General features: G+C 45.1%; 1 protein-coding gene across 1 annotated transcript in view; it reads left to right on the plus strand.

Moving 5' to 3' along the window:
* Positions 1 to 8846: 8846 nt before the first annotated feature.
* The window catches only part of RETREG1 (reticulophagy regulator 1), a 65865-nt gene continuing 55014 nt past the window's right edge, over positions 8847 to 19697 (plus strand). The window contains exon 1 of the mRNA XM_071555033.1: positions 8847 to 9228. Coding sequence (XP_071411134.1) covers positions 8993 to 9228 — 236 coding nt within the window. The 5' untranslated portion in view covers positions 8847 to 8992. The remainder of the gene's footprint in view (positions 9229 to 19697) is intronic.

Genomic DNA, 19697 nt, shown 5'->3' on the forward strand with positions numbered 1-19697 from the left:
TGCCTTAAATCACAGAATTGGAGAATGGTTTGGGGTGAAAGGGACCTTAAAGATCATCTAGTTCCAACACCACTGCCATGGGCAGGGACACTTTCTACTACACCAGGTTGCTCAGAGCCCCATCTAACCTGGCCTAGAACACTTGCAGGGATGGGGCAGCCACAGCTTCTCTGGACAGCCTGTTCCAGTGTCTCACCACCCTCACCATATAGAATTTATAATATCCAATCTAAACCTGCTCTCTCTCAGCTTGAAGCCATGCCCCTATAAAAACTTCTGCTGCAACCCTCTTGTAGGCCCCTTTAGGTACTTGAAGTCTGCTCTAAAGACTCCCTGCAGAACAACCCCAGCTCTCTGAGCCTGCCTTCATGGGAGAAGTGGTCCATCCTTCTAATCACCTTTATGGCCCTCCTCTGGGGCTTCCGTCTAGCACTTCTCCTGTGCCTCGTACATCCGTGTATCAGGGTGCCAGAATTCTTAATAAGCTTATTTACACAAGTTATGCAGAGGAAACTGCTTCACTCAAGAAGTGTTGCATCAGAAACCTGGGTTTCAATCCCCACATTTCTGAGGCATGTGGCTATAACACATGCACACAGGTTTGCATCAGCACAAATGCCCAAGGCAGGCACGCTACAGCAGTGCAAGTCATGCTGGCTTAGGTCCATCTTACAGGAACTTGGGCAGAATGGTGGCAGCTTCCCCAGTGCAGACAGACTATTCCTTATGGCACACGCACTCAACATCATTTACAACTCTGTGAAGCAAATACAGAAGGGTACCAAACAAATATGACAGTGCTGTCCTGAAGAAAACGAATTCTGTGTGGTGCCCAGCCCTAGAAAGTCACTGCATTTCATTCCATCAGCTACAGGAATAAAACTACAAGCAGTTCTTCAAATATTTGTACACACAGGGGGCTGCAAACGTGGCTGAGATTGCAGGGATGGACATTTGCAATTGATTCAGGGGATCAACCTACCTCTATTTTTTTTAATGACTCGGTTATTAATGCCAGTTAAACTCAAATCACAAACAAGCTTCTAACTTGAAGGAATCCACTGTCATACATATATATAAAATATGGGAGATATTATGTATTTTTATATATACATATATACATATATATATGTATATATACATATACACAATATCTTCCATAACATCACAACAGACAAAGCTTTTCGTGCAACACGAAAACTCCTCACGCTACAGCAGCCATGAGGAGCCAGCACGAGAGGGCAGCAGCGATCCATGTAAGTGAACTATACCGGGAGTAGTTCCACCCGCAGTATGACTTTACCTGGTTTTTATCAGAAGGCTGGGGTAGGAGAACAAACAGGGAGTCTTCTTGTTATTCTTGCTGTCCACCTGTCACAAAAGAGTGTTTTAGGTGACTTAAAGAATCACTAGCTAAGGTACCAGCAAAACCAGGTTTAATATTAAAATAAAAGCATGACAAAATTATTTTTAAGGTTTGCTCTACTACTGACTAGATGGTTAAAAAACGCAGACAAAAGTCTGACTAAAATCTTGTATTAATCCATCTAAAATTAAAATCTACCAAAAGTAATCTTCATGGAGGCTGAGGATTTAAAATGGGTAAGGATGGGAAAAGGTAAGGATAAAAAGGAATGTGGGAGATTCTTCCATTGAGTCACAAGGTTCAGAGTAGACCCTCTTGGCAAACTTAGTCCCAGATTTGACCAGTGGTTTTGGCCTAAAGGTGTAAACAGCACTTCATCAATAGCCTAATTTAAACAATTTAACAAGATTCTATAGTATTTACTAGAAGCATGACAGGAACTCACTAATAGGCCTGACTAACTTATGAATCTAACATATTCAAGAATCTAAGAGAGCAACATTCATAGGACGTTTGCTATGGTACAGTCACACTTGCACACACACAGACCTAAAGGACTATGTAGAAGGTATAATATACCTGTGAAGAATTAGCCTTGAGTTCTGAGAAGTACTCACACATTGGATGCCTTTGTGTCTTCTCAACAGTCTTCACCTGTTGAGCCTTAGGGAGCGGAGTGTCAATCCAGGCTCTGTCAGTGTCAGTCCTCCAAGTATAGTAAACTTGAGAGTTCTCTGGCTCCAAGAGGTGCCCCACTCAGACAGATTGCTGGTCACAGCTCACTTCAGTCCAGTAGAGCTCAAATAGGACCACTGTTTATGAGATTGCCAAAGAGTTGGCTTTAGTCATAGTAATTTTCCATCCTGGCCGGAATTCAGGTCAGTAATTTCTTTGCAAGTTCGGTAACAAAAACATTGTTCTACTTGGGTTTGTATTCAGGCAAGTAAAATACGTTTCTAAAGCTGTTTGTTAAAAAAACCAATCTTGTTGGACAGCAGACAGTGTTCCTGATGAGCTCAAGAGAAGCTTAGTCCAGGTGTTGTTTGCCATGGCTGAGGCCTAATGATCATTTCTGAGATCACAGTGTGGCCCAAAGAGGGGTGGGGAGGATGGTTTTGTGCTTTGTATCAGTAAGGTCCCTTAAGAAAAAAACAAACAAAAAAAAAAACAACAAAAAAATCCCCCCTTTACTACTTTTTTCCACAAAAACATGCATGAAGCTTCAGACAGAAACAAGATTAATGAAAGGTGCATGGTATGTATGTCATCTATGACAGCAGTCTTTAAAGAGTTTGAGGGATCTAGGTAGATAAATGCTTTTCATGTTATCTTGTAAATATTATAATAAAGCACATAATGATTGGACACCTGAAGAAATGTGATCTCTTGAAAAGAGGCAGCATAGCTTCTGATTAATAAAGCTATGCCCTAGAAGTCTGCTGAAGTTCTCTGACAGATCTGTAAATGAGGACAGTCTGTCCTACCTGGATTTCAGAAAGGCTTTTAGCAAAATTCATCACCTAAGCCTTTAAGAGAGCTGTGCACCCACATGAGAAGCCCTGATATGGAGAAATAATAGGCTAGAAGGTAGGGAACAGAGAGTAAGAGCAAATGATTCATTCCAAACAAAGGAAGGAGATCATCACTGAAGTTTGGCAGAGGCTTTGACCTCTTCAACCTATTTAACAATGAGCTGGAAAAATGACAAAGGGCAAGCTCAGAATTTAGTGATAACATCAAGTTATTCAGGAAAGCGAGGATAAGGGCAGACTGAAAAACTGAATGACCAGGAAACCAAATAGTTGTCCCATAAAATGGCCAATAAATGCCAAGTAGAAAAAATGAGGCACGTGAGGTGAAGGGGGAAGCCCAAGGCCAGATTCAGCTGTACAGCAAGCTCTGAACTGATTATTAGCACTTAGGGACAAAATGGTGAATTTTCAATACTTCCAGAAAAAGGATCAACCAGTTGGGGAGGAAGGGGGGGGAGAAGGGGAGCAAAAAAAGGGGGGGCAAAAAAAAAAAAAGCCAAGAAAGAAAAGGAAACCAGTCATTAGAAATTATTACAAAACCAAACCACAGAGCACTGTTACTCAAATCCATTACCTGCTCCTACTTTGAACAAATGCACTGATGATGTGACTAGAACTCCATAAGAAAGTTATCTTAGAACGGAAGAAAGCTTGGGGAAAAGAAACAAAGGATGATCAAAGTCACAGCTCCCTACCTTATTGAGTGACTAAGATGTAATTCTTCGGCCTCAAAGCAGAGACAAGTTATTAAGTGCCATGGAGATGACTGGATACAGAGTCAATAACCATGCCCTAACTATGGGTCATTAGTAGGACAAAGGAAGTAATTCTTCCCCTCCTTCTACCATTTGTGAGACATATGGAATATTTTGTTCAGTTTTGGGCAACTATACACGACTCACACTGACATCCTGGAAGGAGTTCTGAGGGCTCCTGGAAGGTCAGTGGTGTACTCCTCATGAATTAGAAGGAAAGGCTGAGGTTGAGGGAGTTGGGTTCACTCTGAAAGACAGAAGGTTAAGAAGGATCTACTTGCTAAGTGTCTGATGTGTAGTTATAGGAGAGATGGGGACAGAGCCATCCCCTACAAGGTGCAGAACCAAATTACAGGAAATGGGCGAAACAAGAAATTTTTAATCAATAGTGCAAAAATATTCTTCACAATTAATGTGGTTAAATGTTGAATAGGTTGCAGAGTGCATTGTAGAACTTCCTGTCCTCAGAGATGTTCAGAACTAATCTGGGCATGACACTGAGCAACACGTCCCAGACAACTACCAAGGGTGCTTTGAGCATGTTTATGGGGAGAAAGGTCAGACCAAATGTCTCAGTCTTCCAAACTAACTTACCCTGTTATCCTGTGATGAAATTGAGCAAATGGAAAACAAGCTTTAAAAAAAAAAAAAAGAAGGGAAGATCATTCCATTTTGAGCTGGAACCCTCAATTGCATTCAATAGTTACTCTATGCTGGCATCAGCATTTTCAAACATATTTCAGAAACATTAGAATGCTTTGATATTTGTAAGCTCCTTTGAAACAGTCATTAACAAAGCTTTCTCCTTGGTTTTCATCCAGCATTTACACTGTAGTCCCTGGCAGCAGACCTACAGTCCCTAACCCAATTCTGTGCATTACAGCTCACACATGCAACTCTACACAGTGCTAGTCCAAGTTTTTCCCAGCCCAACTCAAACTGCACACAAACCCTGGCAGGCAAAACATCAAAGCACAGGAAGATCAAAGCCAGACAACTTATTTACTACTATTTTTTCTGAAAAAGACATCTAAACTTCCAATGGCTGGGAATGAAGCATCCATTTCTTCTCTTACACTGATGTTTATACCAGCATGCTTTCAGTAAGCTCATTCATATAAACCCAGCTCATGAGCAATCAACAGTGAAAAAAAAGAGAGCTGGCATTCATCAACCCTTGAAGCATTATTTTTTCCTTTAGCTAAACTACAAAACCTATTCTGGAAGAAGTTTTCACTACTTTATGTTCATATCCTTCATGGTATGTCAGGAAAGCAGAGGCCAGTATTCCCGAATGGATGCAAGTTTAATTAAAATCCAGGAGTTCCCATATCTGTAGCCTACCCTGTCCTAATGAAACCCTACCTCATCTTCCCCTCCCAGATTCCATTCCCCCTATTCTGATGGGATGAGGCAGTCATGAACTCCTGTGACTGAAGGGAGCGTGACAGAGAGTAAAAATTGGGGGTAGGGGGGTGGGGTGGGGACACAAATGTTCTCAAATATTTAAAGAAAAAAGTGGTAAGGAAGGATTGCCTCAAACCTGCCATGGTTACAACCCTTTGGGCCATGGGATTATATTGCCATTCTCCCACTATTGGTTTAAAGCAAATTTTAACATTTTAACCCCAGTGTGCTTTCTGAGTCTATTCCACAGTCACTTTAAAAGTGCATGAGCAGCACGTGACTCCTTTCCAGGCTTACCTATTAACTGGAGTTAGCTGTACTGGGATGCTGGATTGGACAGCCCACATTATGGAAATAACTGAATGCTAGCAAGGGAAAGCAATTTGCCACTGGCTAAGCTGGGGATGGTGTTTACAAGTCCCAGTGCTCACTAGAACAACAGCTTGTCATAGATAACACAGCATCCTACAATGACCTGAAAAAACAAAAGGGTAAGCAAAAGAGAAACTCCTCTCTGTGCCTATCTCCCTACCTCTTTTTCCTTGTGAGAAGACTATTTCTACTCCTGTGGACTGTTAAGATTCCCTGCTAAGATTCCTTCTGCTGCCACTCCCCAAACCAGGGATTCAGCAAAGAGCCACTGCTCACCGTAGGGAACCACGAGACACCCAGGTGACACCAGGAGTGCTCAGGAACTGTAAGCAGCTACTGGCACACACAGGAGACTGCTGCCTGCTTTCCAGCATGGGGAGGACACTGTTTTCACCAAGTCTTTTTAGAAGAAACTTTTATGCATCAGCACAAAACCAAAGCAAAAGAATAAAGTGTTTCTCCATCCTTGTGCAACTACTTCCTAGAGCCTTTCTTTCCCATCTGTGTGTTTTAGGTTACTAGAGGAGCCTGTCTCTTTCCTTTTGCTCTCTCTGACTTTCACAGGCAATCACATTTTAGCTGGGCTTATTATTCAGGCAAGTCTGTCTGGCTCCAGATTTTCAGACATAAGAGCATAGTCCTATAACAAATTAGCATAAGACTAAAATGTCCTTTAGAACAACGTTAATTCCTTATGTAGAAAAACATCCTACGTATCTTTCCTCTCAGGTACAATTCATATGCTACAGAGAGTATGTGGAATCAGAGAAACAGAGTAATTCCTTCCCTAGGTTATCTGGTGAAAACACATAGTAGAACTGCAATCCATAGTCAACACTGCAACTTCATTTTGTGATCTTGTTGTCTTTTATCTCAGAGGAAAAAAAAGACAAGTTGACCTTCAAAGCAAGTATGACTCTTTTTCCCATTTAAAACCATTCTAACAGGGGGTATTCAATTAAGCTAGAAACAGATGTCAACTCCCAATCCTAAATTCTTGTTCTTGCTCTTGCAGTAAAAATAATTTAATTTTATGCAATTATGTTATGAAACACCTTACTCGATTCCAGTTTTTGGCTCTTCCTATGCAGCAACAGATGCTTGAGTGATGTTTCTCACCACGTATGCTCCCCAGTAATCACATTAGCTATTACGCACATCATCAGCCTGGAGTTAGTCTCACGCTTCCACCTGGAGCCTGGGGCCAGGCAGGTAGTACTGCAGGTGACAGAACAGCATGGGAGAGATTTTCAAGGATGTTTCTTGGATATCTAAGAGACAGATGGAAGCCAACAAATTCCCACAGCCTCCTTCATAGTCTTAAAAGTAATTCCCAGCACTGTGACAACAGCGACTTACTCCCATAGTTTTTTTAGGATTTTTGGGACTGCTATCATAGAATCACAATCACATAATGTTAAGGAATGGACCTTAAAGATCATCTCGTCCCAAATCCCCTGCCATGAGCAGAGATATCCCCCACCAGACCAGGCTGCCAAGGCTTTATCCAATGTGGACACTGCCAGGGTTGGGGCATCCACAACCTCCCTGGGCAGCCTGTTCCAGTGTCTCACCACCCTCACAGTAAAGAACTTCTTCCTAATGCCTAACCTAAATTTCTGCTCTTCCCATTTTTACCCATTTATTCCTTGACCTAGCACTACAGTTCCTGACCAAGAGTCCCTCCCTGGCTTCCCTTCACACTCTGGAAGGTTGCTGTGAGGTCTTCAGGTAACGTTCTCTTCTCCAGGCTGAACAGCTCTAACTTTCTCAGCCTGGGAGCTGCTCCAGTCCTCTGTCAACTTCGTGTCCCTCCTCTGGACACGCTCCAATTGTTGCTTGGCTGTGGATATACATGAGGAGGATACGAAAGGCAAGTCTCAGCGGTAACATCTTCCGGTGGGTTTCACCCCCCACCCTTTCCCAAATCAGGCAGGCAGCCGGTTGCCCAGCCTTCCCGCACCAGGGAACTGCAATGCTCAACCCTTACCCGGCCACGTCCCGGCAGAACGCGGGGCAGGCGTGCCACAGAGACAGCACACAGGGACAGAGACAGCACACAGGGACAGCACACAGGGACAGGGACAGCACACAGGGACAGGGACAGCACACAGGGACAGCACACAGGGACAGGGACAGCACACAGGGATAGAGACAGCACACAGGGACAGGAACAGCACACAGGGACAGGGACAGCACACAGCGACAGCACACAGGGACAGGGACAGCACACAGGGACAGAGACAGCACACAGGGACAGGGACAGCACACAGGGACAGGGACAGCACACAGGCACAGCACACAGGGACAGAGACAGCACACAGGCACAGCACACAGGGACAGGGACAGCACACAGGGACAGAGACAGCACACAGGGACAGCACACAGGGACAGGGACAGCACACAGGGACAGAGACAGCACACAGGGACAGCACACAGGGACAGGAACAGCACACAGGGACAGGGACAGCACACAGGGACAGAGACAGCACACAGGGACAGCACACAGGGACAGGGACAGCACACAGGGACAGAGACAGCACACAGGGACAGAGACAGCACACAGGGACAGCACACAGGGACAGGGACAGCACACAGGGACAGGAACAGCACACAGGGACAGCACACAGGGACAGGGACAGCACACAGGGACAGCACACAGGGACAGGGACAGCACACAGGGACAGAGACAGCACACAGGGACAGGAACAGCACACAGGGACAGGAACAGCACACAGGGACAGAGACAGCACACAGGGACAGAGACAGCACACAGGGACAGCACACAGGGACAGGGACAGCACACAGGGACAGGAACAGCACACAGGGACAGCACACAGGGACAGGGACAGCACACAGGGACAGCACACAGGGACAGGGACAGCACACAGGGACAGGGACAGCACACAGAGACAGCACACAGGGACAGAGACAGCACACAGGGACAGGAACAGCACACAGGGACAGAGACAGCACACAGGGACAGCACACAGGGACAGCACACAGAGACAGCACACAGAGACAGCACACAGGGACAGAGACAGCACACAGGGACAGAGACAGCACACAGGGACAGAGACAGCACACAGGGACAGAGACAGCGCACATGCACAGCACACAGGGACAGGGACAGCACACAGAGACAGGGACAGCACACAGAGACAGGGACAGCACACAGGCACAGAGACAGCGCACAGGCACAGCACACAGGGACAGCACACAGGGACAGGGACAGCACACAGGGACAGGGACAGCACACAGGCACAGCACACAGGGACAGAGACAGCACACAGGCACAGCTCCCGCCGGGCACAGCGCTCGCCCCGCCGCGGCACCTGCGCGGGTCCCGCCCTCGGCCCCGCCCGGCCCCACTCCAGCCCCAGCTCCAGCTCCAGCCCAGGCCTCGGCCTCGGCTCCAGCTCCGCCGCGGCACCTGCGCACGTCCCGCCCCCGGCCCGCCCCCGCCTGCCCGGCCCGGCCCGGCCCCGCTCCAGCCCCAGCCTTGGCTCCGGCTCCAGCTCCGCCCGGCCGAGCCGCAGCCCGGCGGCCGTCCCCGAACCATGGCGAGCGCGGAGGTACCCGCGGAGCCCCGAGAGCCGGAGGGCTCGGAGCAGCGGGGCGCGGCGGCGGCCGAGGGGGATGCGGAGCCCTCGGATGTGTCAGGCGGGGCCGGGGCGGCGGCGGCGGTGCTGGGGGAGACGGGGCTGGCGCTGGGCTGCTGCATCGCGGCGGCGCTGAGCTGGGAGCGGCCCCTGCGCAGCCTGGGCGGCTTCGTCTGCGCCAACCTGTTCTTCTGGTGAGCCAGCCGGGGTGGGCCGGGGTGGGCGCCGGGACCGGGGTCTGGACCGCCACCGGGATGGGAAAGCTCCTGCCCGGCTGGGAGGAGCGCTGCCCCTCTGCCCCTGTCCGAGCGCCCTCCCCGGGGAGCTGCCCCTCTGCCCCTGTCCGAGCGCCCTCCCCGGGGAGCTGCCCCTCTGCCCCTGTCCCAGCGCCCTCCCCGGGGAGCTGCCCCTCTGCCCCTGTCCCAGCGCCCTCCCCGGGGAGCTGCCCCTCTGCCCCTGTCCCAGCGCCCTCCCCGGGGAGCTGCCCCTCTGCCCCTGTCCCAGCGCCCTCCCCGGGGAGCTGCCCCTCTGCCCCTGTCCCAGCGCCCTCCCCGGGGAGCTGCCCCTCTGCCCCTGTCCCAGCGCCCTCCCCGGGGAGCTGCCCCTCTGCCCCTGTCCCAGCGCCCTCCCCGGGGAGCTGCCCCTCTGCCCCTGTCCCAGCGCCCTCCCCGGGGAGCTGCCCCAGGCCCCGCTCCTCCACGGCAAGGAAGGTCCTGCTTTCCGCTTCACCTGCGCCACGGCATTCCCTGCCCCCGGCCCTCCGGGGCTGGCCATGGCCGTGGCTGGATGTATCTGCTTGGTCGGCTCTCGCCCTCGTGTCCGCCCCAGCCCCACGCTCAGCCCCTCTGCCCCCGTTTCCCACCGCGGGGTGTGTGATGGAGAGGAGGTGGCTCGGAGCGGAGCTGCACACCCCGCCCAGGACTTGCCTTCCCCGCAGCCCAGAGCAGTCGTGGGCCCGCATTTCTCTGCGGAGTTCCGAAGCCTCCTGAATTAGGCCCTGAGCCCATGGGTAGAGCTGCGCTGCTGACCGGGACCAGTCCCTCAGAGTTCGTGTTGGGCGTCCCTGCTTTTCCAAGGTGGTGGCCTAGTTAGTGGAGGCTTTGTGGAGTGGGGACAGCGGGAATGTTACTGCAGTGCACCAGTGCTCTTTCTTGCCCAAGCTTTTTCCAGTCAGATAGTTTTATTGAATAAACCCCAGAAATTAACACAGCGATGTGTTCATTGCTGTGTTTATCACGACTCTTCGATTTATTTCTGTAGGAAAAACCTTGTCTTTCTGTGTGAAACCTCTTCATGTCTTTCCTCTGATCTTAACTTTTATGGATGACTACATTTTTCGTTTTCTGATCTAAAATGTTGCTAGTGTAGAGAGATTTATGAATTAGGGCTCTAATAATACCCCAATAATTAGGGTCTAATAATACTGCAGAAACTCTTAAGACTGAATAGTGTTTCCTGTGGCCAGAACTGCCTCCTTTCGTCTTTAGTAAGAGGCAAACAAGGAAGGTGTATTGGCTGCAAACGCTACTCTAGTTCTCCATAACCCTAACAAGCATGATTTTTAAACATGAGATCGAAGTCATACGAGAACTTTCTGAAGGTTTGGGTTTCTGCCCAAGAAAACCCCTGTGCAAGTGTATGTGATGTCTAATTTAGATTGACTTTTAGTGTCCATCTTGCTCTTGGGTAACTGTGGTAAATCCTTTCATTGAGGAAGTTACATGGGTTTGCTCTCATTTTCTGTGTACTTGAGAGATCACCTTCCAGCAGTTTGGAGGAGTACTAATGCTTTCTGTTTCTTTGCAACTTGGCTCTGATAAAATTTTCAGGGACCATGCCTAGCAGAATACATTTCCACATCTCAAGGAATAGTAGCTGCTGGGCAACCCATTTGCTGTTCTTTTGTCCAACTTTGATCGTAACCAACGTATATAGTGCCTGCATTATGTAATGCCTATAGAAAGTTTCCTTTGGTAGTTTTACTGACAACTTTTGTGACCAGGATTTGAAGTTATTTTTATCGAAATTATCACTTTACTTTCTTAGTCTCAAGATGAGTCAGAATAGCAGAAGTCAGGGCAAGGATTGCTATCGTAGAGCCGAGGAGTTTTTCAGAGGTGCATACGAACTAGGAAATGCAGGAGCAGGAATGATGACCAGTAAACTTCTGTGGTCTCAGACTGGAGAACATCAGGAGAGATCTCTTAGCAAGCATATGAAATCTGACCCTTTGAAAGTGAAACAGGCATTTAAATCTGGTGTCACATTTCTCTGCTGTAGTGTTGGTGCCGTGAGTGTTTGCAGCACGGTGTGTTTGTAGCTTTCCCTTTCCTTGTTTGAGGTCCAGCTCCTCAGCCTGGTTTGTCATGACTCGGACAGTCGCTGCTGCATCTGGACTGGGAACAAGCTCTGTTGCTGCCGCCTGTGAAGTGTCTCCTGGCAGGGCTTTGTGGCCAGACCTTAGGTAGAAGGGACTTTTTCCTAGTTGCTGCTTCATGTGCCTCATCTTTTCTCAGCATGTGCCTGCAAGTATCCTTATCCCCATGCAGAAGGAGTTTCACTCCCAGTCTGTAGGGCCTCTAATCTCAGGATTTCTCAAAGCTGAGAAGTCTCTATTGCTGCTGGGAGACTTCTCGCACTGTAGCAGCAACAGTGTTGGTGAAAGAGGGAGGAGAGGGGGAGATTTGATTTTACTGTTTTTCTAAATGTTGGAAAAATAATGATAGTTCCTTCCCCTCCACACACTTAATTCTGTTGTGACTGTGTTATCCTCCCCGTTAGTTTAGTTCTTGTATGTAGGCCATTCAAAACACTTCATGTGTGAACTGTTGCAGTAGGAGCTGCTGAGAGTGAACTGTTTCTCTGCTGTCATAAAGTCTTTTTTAATTTATTTGATTTAACCTCTTTCATGATAGAAATCTCTTTATTTTTGATGTTTGCTACTAAAACAATGTTCTTACAAGTACAAGGAATTTACTAACGTAATTTCATTATGATTGCCTTATTTTTTTAATATTCCTAACAAATTATCATGGATTCCTTAAGAGAATCCTACTCTTAAGTCTCTCTTAAGAGAGTAGTGAAAGTAGAAACAAGTCTGGTTATTGAAAAAGCATTTTACAGTCGCCACTCCATTATTTGTTCACAATGAACAGCTTTAAGCCTCCTGCCCCAAATTAACCTGACTGAAAATCTTTCAAATGAACAAGGGTTAAATATATACTATTTTGCACGTAATCATCTGAAATTTAATATAGATTCTTCTACTGTGTATAGTTTGCAAACTGAAGTCAAAATAATGCAGGGAAATAGGGCTAGGTTTTTTCCCTTGTTTTAAACACATTATACTGGAAAAGTGAGTGATGGGCCTAAAAGCAGAGAAACTGCTGGTGCCAGAAGTTCAGTCCAGGTGCTCCAAGTGTTTGACTGGTGACTGGTAACTTTCAATCTTGGGTTTAATCTTAGGCAAATATTAACATTCAGTCCTATTTTTTAAGATCATATTCTAGCCTAAGTATTACTTTGTGTGTGCAAGGGATAGAGGGGATAGTGGCAGTTTTCTGTTCTCCCAACCTGTACTCTTAAATGTTTTCATGAGGTCCAGCACACAAGTTTGTTTATAGCAGTTCTGTGCAGGTCTATGTCTTTTGCAGTTTGCAGATATTTATTTCAAATATGTGTTCTCTGTTTGCAGATATATGTTTCAAATGTAGGACATTAATGTCTGCAAAGTCATCCTATCCCACCAGTTGCATCTGTTCACCAGCTGCCCAAATTACTGATTTCCATAGGGTTTCTTGGGAACAGAGGCAGCAGAAAGACTCAAGATGTAATAGATCTTGCATTACCCTGTTTGCTGTTCTCTTCATTAGTCCAAATCCAGTTTTGTCTTTGAGGATGTTTGTGTGCTTTCTGACACAGAAATTTGATGTGTTACTGCAGGTCAGTTTTTAGCAGTGTTACATGGTGTTATTGTACTGGGTGAACAAATCAACTGAATGGGTGTGTAAAGTACAAGTGTCATTCCTTGAATTAGACAGATATGCAAGCCAAATTTATCATTAAAAATAGTGTGTTTTCTCGGCATCTGTGCTCACATATTTTGTTGTTAACCTAATGAATATTGACAGGAGTCTGAACATGAGCCAGCAGTGTGCCCAGGTGGCCAAGAAGGCCAATGGGATCCTGTCCTGTATCAAAAAGTGGCCAGCAGGCCCAGGGCAGTGACCCTTCCCCTGTACTCTGCATTGGTGAGGCCACACCTTGAGTGTTGTGTTCAGTTCTGGGCCCCTCAGTTCAGAAAGGATATTGAGGTGCTGGAGCGGGTCCAGAGAAGAGCAACAAGGCTGGTGAAGGGACTGGAGCACAAGTGCTGTGGGGAGAGGCTGAGGGAGCTGGGGGTGTTCAGCCTGGAGAAGAGGAGGCTCAGAGGTGACCTCATCACTGTCTAGAACTACCTGAAGGGAAGTTCTGGCCAGGTGGGGGCTGGTCTCTTCTCCCAGGTGACCAGCAGTAGGACAAGGGGGCACAGGGTTAAGCTCTGCCAGGGGAGATTTAGGTTGGATATCAGAAAGAAATTCTTTACAGACACAGTGGTCAGGCATTGGAATGGGCTGCCCAGAGAGATGGTGGATTCCCCATCCCTGGAGGTTTTTAAGACGAGACTCGATGGGGCACTGAGTGCCATGATCAAAGTGAGGTTGGATCAAGGGTTGGACTCGATGATCTCAGAGGTCTCTTCCAACCCAGCTGATTCTATGATTCTATTGTATGAGAGAATCAATTAGTCAAGACAGCAAACAGTGTTTCATATATCTGAACTGACCATGTGCATTTCATCAGGTAAAGACAGGGGTAGGACGTTTTTTCCAGATAGAAAATCTAATTGTTATGGAAGTGTTAGTAACAAAAACACATTCAGAGTTTAGAGTCTTGGTGTGTTTTGTTTTTGTAAGAGGTGTTACTAAAGTGTTTTTGGTTTGGTTTGGTTTGGGTTTTTTTAAAGTATCTAGTTCACTTTAAGATTTGTTACTAAGTTGTTTCTTACTTGAAATCTCTGCTTGGCAATTACAATGTTAACCATGAAGAGATCTTAGAGTACTTTTTGTTCATTTCCTTACTCTTTCAGTGTAACAAAACAGTACTAAACTATCATTTCTTTCAGGCATTTGCACACAACCTGTAGATGCTGCGACTACTGTATCTTAATGGACAGCCTGCCTGTAAAAGTTTCTGCCCCTTTTGAGAGCAGTCTGCATACACAGCATATACTTGCATCTGGATTTTTATTCCTTGTTACAAGAAAGAATCTGACCTATAAGACATGCAGCAGCCATGTTTTATAGCTGCTCATAACTCTCTATGTATGTTGGTACAGTGATGTCACTGTGTTTTACTCTGAATGTTTGAGAAAGTGGACTGTAACTTACGCCCACTATTAGTGTTGACTGTGGGTACCAGTGGAAATGTGGTCCTTGGGGAACTGCTCACACAGGACATGTTGGTGACAAAATGTTACCTTGTTCTTGGTCTTACCTGTATTAGGTGGTCTTCTTATGCTAGAGATGTTATTCCTAGAAAACTGGTGTAGTGATTAGTGTTTTTCAGTACTGCTTGGGGGCTCTAAAGTTGATTGTGGGTTTCCTCCAGCAGTGTCTGTGGTTCCTTCCTTAGGGATGACTCACTTAGTCATACAAGGATCGTGTCTCTTTCATCCATCCAAGCCACTCTTCATTACCAGGATGCCACCAGGTGTCATTAGGCGGTCCCGGGGTGTAAAGGAGAGCACTCCGGACTCCCAATCCCAAGGACCTGAGTTCGAGTCTCAGTGGGGACCATCCCCTGGCAGTTCAAGCCTCCCTGCCATCCCATCCCGTCACATCTCGGATGCTCAGCAGGGTCAGCCCCGGTTAGTTCCGGGTGCTGTGACAGTCCCGAGGACTTCACTGGCACTGTCCAAGCTCGCTCGGCCATGGCAGATGAACCTCAGGACTGAAATGGTGGGGCCAGTTCTGTGCATGCTGAGCCTCACCTGAAATCCACTGTGCAGGCTGGAAGGGCACGTGGGGAGAGCCCTGCCCAAATCTGCATTCACTGTCTGGCCATACGTACCAGATGTCATTAGTAAGAAATTCACAGAGACTCTGTATAGATTGTATTGGCTGTCTACATTCAGTTTTTAATTTCACTTTTCTCCATGTTTTTGATGAGTCCAGTTACTGAAATTACAAGTTGCAAATAAGTGGTTTACTCCCTGTTGCTTTAATTCAGGCCCACAGTAATTCAACTGTTTCAAAATCCCATTTTGTTTCCCTCTCAGACATGCACTTTCCCCAAACCACACTCAAATCTGAGAACATACGAGCAAAATTAATACAGAAAGAATTCACTCTGCTGAAATTCAATTCCTTAAGAAGAAAATATATTGGTTCAAAATACTGGCTTCCACTTAGAATATATATGGGAAATTCATCAGTGGTGGTGGACAGGAAGGAGATCACCAAACTATATTAAGTGAGAATTGGAATAAAAGAAATCTGTGAAATCCAAACAGAAAGAAGAAGCAAACTGGAGTAAGATGGGGTATTGACATTTTAAGGTCAGTTTGTACTGTGCTAGTCTTCAGAGCACTGTATTAAGTTTGTAAGGTCTGCCAAGTCAGGAGAACACATACATGTTTCTGTGACAAAATGGTTCTTTCCTTATAGCAACCATGTGGTTTTTAATGTGGGAAATTTTGATCTTTGGCTCTTTCTTACAGGAAATCTTAGAGCTACATTTTTAGTTGTTTTGGGGTTACTTTCAAGAGTTTATATCTCTCATCCCTTGAGTGAGGGTAGTAGAATAGGTTTTGTATTGACAGATTTCTTTTGTAATGATAATACATTTGTTATCAGAAAAGAGAAGAAAAAAATTCTGGCACAGGCAGTTTTGAAATTTACTGTGCATTCACATGAGTGTGTTTCTCACTTGGTTGCAAGTTTTTTCTTCTAGTCTGATAGTCATAACTTGTTTTAATTTGCTGCCTTTTACCAAGGCTTTGTAACTTACTGGTATTAAGATTATTTTATTACATCCAGCTACAGTTCAGTAAATTGCTGATATTTCTTCAAGCTTAAAAAATGTTTGTGGTTTGTTGGGGTTTTTTCTTCCTAGAGGGTGATATTCCTAAATAGTCTTCCTCAGCTAAACCTAAAATTGCAGTGTGAGTTGCAATATAATTTTAGAGTCTACTTGTTTTAACTCAGGCAGTTTTAAGTTTATGTTCACTTTTCCAATACAAATTATTAAGACTTTTCAAGGCCTTGGAGGCAGGAAACTGGAATAAAAAGTTAAATTAATTTAATTTAGTTAGAAAAAAAATTAAAAGCCATTAAGAGCTTTTTAGTGACAGTTTGCATACTTTGGGCAGAGAGATTGGTTTACAGGAATGAAAATCAACATTGTTTAAGAGCCAGACGGTGTTACATAAAAACCTGGACAGTTTACAGCATTTTTTGACCAATAAGATGAAATCAGGATCACTCAGAAAAGAAATCAATTGGGGTAATTGAGGAACTGAAGGAAAGCAAGCACCACTGAACAATTTGGGTCGAAATCCAGGATTAGGACTTTGTGAAAGATGGAAATCTTCCAAACAAAGGAGAATAGATGAACTGCCAGCATGGCTTGGGTTTGTTCTGTCTTGCTTAAACTTATTATATGCTGCATCTACAGCAGTTGTTTTAAGAGTGAAATTATAATTTCTTCATGTGTTAATTAAAAGTAATGAGACCTTTCAAATGGTAAGTAGAATTCTGGAAGCAACAGATGTTTTAGGGGGTATGCTCTGCTCCCTAGTAGATGTTACAGGACTAATGAGAGCATTAAAGGAAAGGAGATTTAGGGCAGCATGGTAGAGGTGCTACTGCTCGAACTGCTGCTACTGTATGAGAAAATGGGATTAAGATTTCTTCTGTGCTTGCCAGAGTACAGGTTAATTAAGGTCATCTGGGCATGTGTCTGCAAAAAAAAGGGAAGCCAGGTTATTTCATGTTACATGTTTAAATCAAAATAATTTTAAATTCCATGGCAATACCGTCCTGTTTTCACTGATGTAACAGGAGGAGTCAATGTCATGATTAGACTCAGAAGGTAGGTGGTTTAGGTCATTTAAACTTTCTCCTTCACAGTTTTTTATTTTATATGCCTATCTGAATGCAACAGGTTGCAGCAAATCTGATCCACAAGCCAAGATGTTGACACATGATTCTAACAGTGGCATTTCCCAAGATGGGACATTTTATTACTAACTTAATCCAATTTGTGGGGCGGTCCCGTGGTGCAAAGGAGAGCACTCTGGACTCCCAATCCCAAGGACCTGAGTCCGAGTCTCAGTGGGGACCGTCCCCTGGCAGTTCAAGCCTCCCTGCCATCCCATCCCGTCACATCTCGGATGCTCAGCAGGGTCAGCCCCGGTCAGTACCGGGTGCTGTGACAGTCCTGAGGACTTCACTGTCACTGTCCAAGCTCGCTCGGCCGTGGCAGATGAACCTCAGGACTGAAATGGTGGGGCCAGTTCTGTGCACGCTGAGCCTCACCTGAAACATCCACTGTGCAGGCTGGAAGGGCACGTGGGGACAGCCCTGCCCAAATCTGCATTCACTGTCTGGCCATACGTACATACATTATCCAATTTGTCAAACCACCAATATACTTCCAAATTTGCAAGGTTATAAGCAAATGTATCTTTGGTGATTAAATGCAAAGCATTGCAAAGGTTTTTCTAATATTTTTCTCAGAGACTTTCACTATTTTTGTTTTATTTAGGCTTATTTTTAAGTTGTTTTTTTTTTTTGCATTTGGAGTAGAGAGAATAATGTATTTGGCATTGTCCTGCAGTCCTTGCCTTTTGCCCTGAAACCTGCTCACAGACCTCCCTGAGAACTACTCCTTCTTCAGGTGGCTGTCAAAGTAATAGGAGTTTGAATTTGTAGGACTCTGTTTCTTAGGACAAAAAATTTATCTATTTCTTAAAAATATTTTTTCCTAGTAAGTTGCAGAAGGTTTTCTAAAGAACAGCTGATCTGATCTGTGGTTCCTGGCTGAACAAATATGATCCTAATCTTCTGAATGAAACCTGATAAATAAGCTCTTTGAATAAAAGGTTGATGGCTGGGTTTTCTTTATCTTCACACAGAAAGAATTAAAGAAAATTATGCAAGTTTTAGAATAATAATCCTGCCTCTTCTGTTTATTTTCTGTTTTTTTTTTTTTATTTTTGTGTATTTAGTGATAGAATTTTTAGACATCTGGGCACTACCTAATGAAAAACTCGTTGGCACCCAGGTTACAGATCAACTGCTTTCCAGTACTTCATTTTATTTTGGTTGAAATATCTCAGATATCTCAATTCTTGGATGACATTTGTATTTAGAGAAAAAGCTGAAGTGAAAAAAAGGTGCTTCTTCCTAATTTATGTCTTTAACAGGAGCTTATGCTTTTATCCTCTAAATTAGATGTGGTTTAAGAACATTTTTAATGTAGCTATTTTTAAGAAGCATCCTATTAGAGCATTTACAGGTTTCCAGCTGAAGAGATACACAGCTACCTGAGTTCAGGCTGCCAGGCAGCCTGAGTGGTGGTGTGCATGTTTTAAATTTGAATTAACATGAGACGCAGAGGAAATGCATTTGAAATTATTTTATTCAACAGATTTTCTTCCTGGTGGGGTGAGGATGTTTTTTAGACAGCATTTATTACTGTTTGTTTCTTCATAAATGTTTGACAGCACATATGCAGATGTTGTTTTTTCACATGTCATTCCCTCTCTTCAACACAGAATCTGCTGCACCACAGGTTTTGTGTATTTTTCAGACATGCAGGTTGACAGTTAAATACCTTTTAAGTATATTAATATTGTACCAAATTCTATTCTGTAAATACATCCTATGAAAAAAAGTGTGCACAACTTACTCTTCCTTAATTGAGAATCTACATTTTTTTTTTCACAGACGGGGAAAGGATTTTTTGCACTTTAATTCTTGAACAGGTATCTAAATCCTTTTGCTCAGACCAATTGTCCTGGTTCTGGCTGGGATGGAATTAATTTTCTTCCTGGTACAGTGTTTCGGATTTCGTATGAGAAGAATGTTGATAACACACTGATGTTTTGGTTGTTGCTGAGCAGTGCTTACCCTAAGCCAAGGACTTCTCAGTGTTCTGTGCTCTGCCAGAGAACAGGTGCAGAAGTCAGGAGGGCTCATGGCCAGGACAGTTGGCCCAAACTGGCCAAAGGGATGTTCCACACCACAGTGCACCCAGTATACAAACTGGGTGGAGCTGACCAGAGGCTCCCCATTGCTGGACAGGTTGGGCTGGGCATTGGTCAGCAGGGGTTGAGCAGCACTGCTGTGTGTCACTGGTCTTCCCTGGGTTTTATTCCTGTCTCTCTTCTGTGGTATCACTTTTCATACGTAATTATTATTGTTGTTGTTGTTACTAACTTTACTTCAATTTTTAGCTGTTCTTAACCCACAGCTTTTACTTTTTTCCAATTTTTCCCATCTCACTGGTGTGGGAGAAAAGTGAGCAAGCAGCTTAGTTGCCAGCTCGTATTTTACTGCAACACCAAGAGCTGCTTAAATCAACAACAGGAAATATACTGGATTCCTGAGTTTTGCAC

This window comes from Pithys albifrons, chromosome 4 (assembly GCF_047495875.1).
Source record: "Pithys albifrons albifrons isolate INPA30051 chromosome 4, PitAlb_v1, whole genome shotgun sequence".
Classification (NCBI taxonomy): Eukaryota; Metazoa; Chordata; class Aves; order Passeriformes; family Thamnophilidae; genus Pithys; species Pithys albifrons.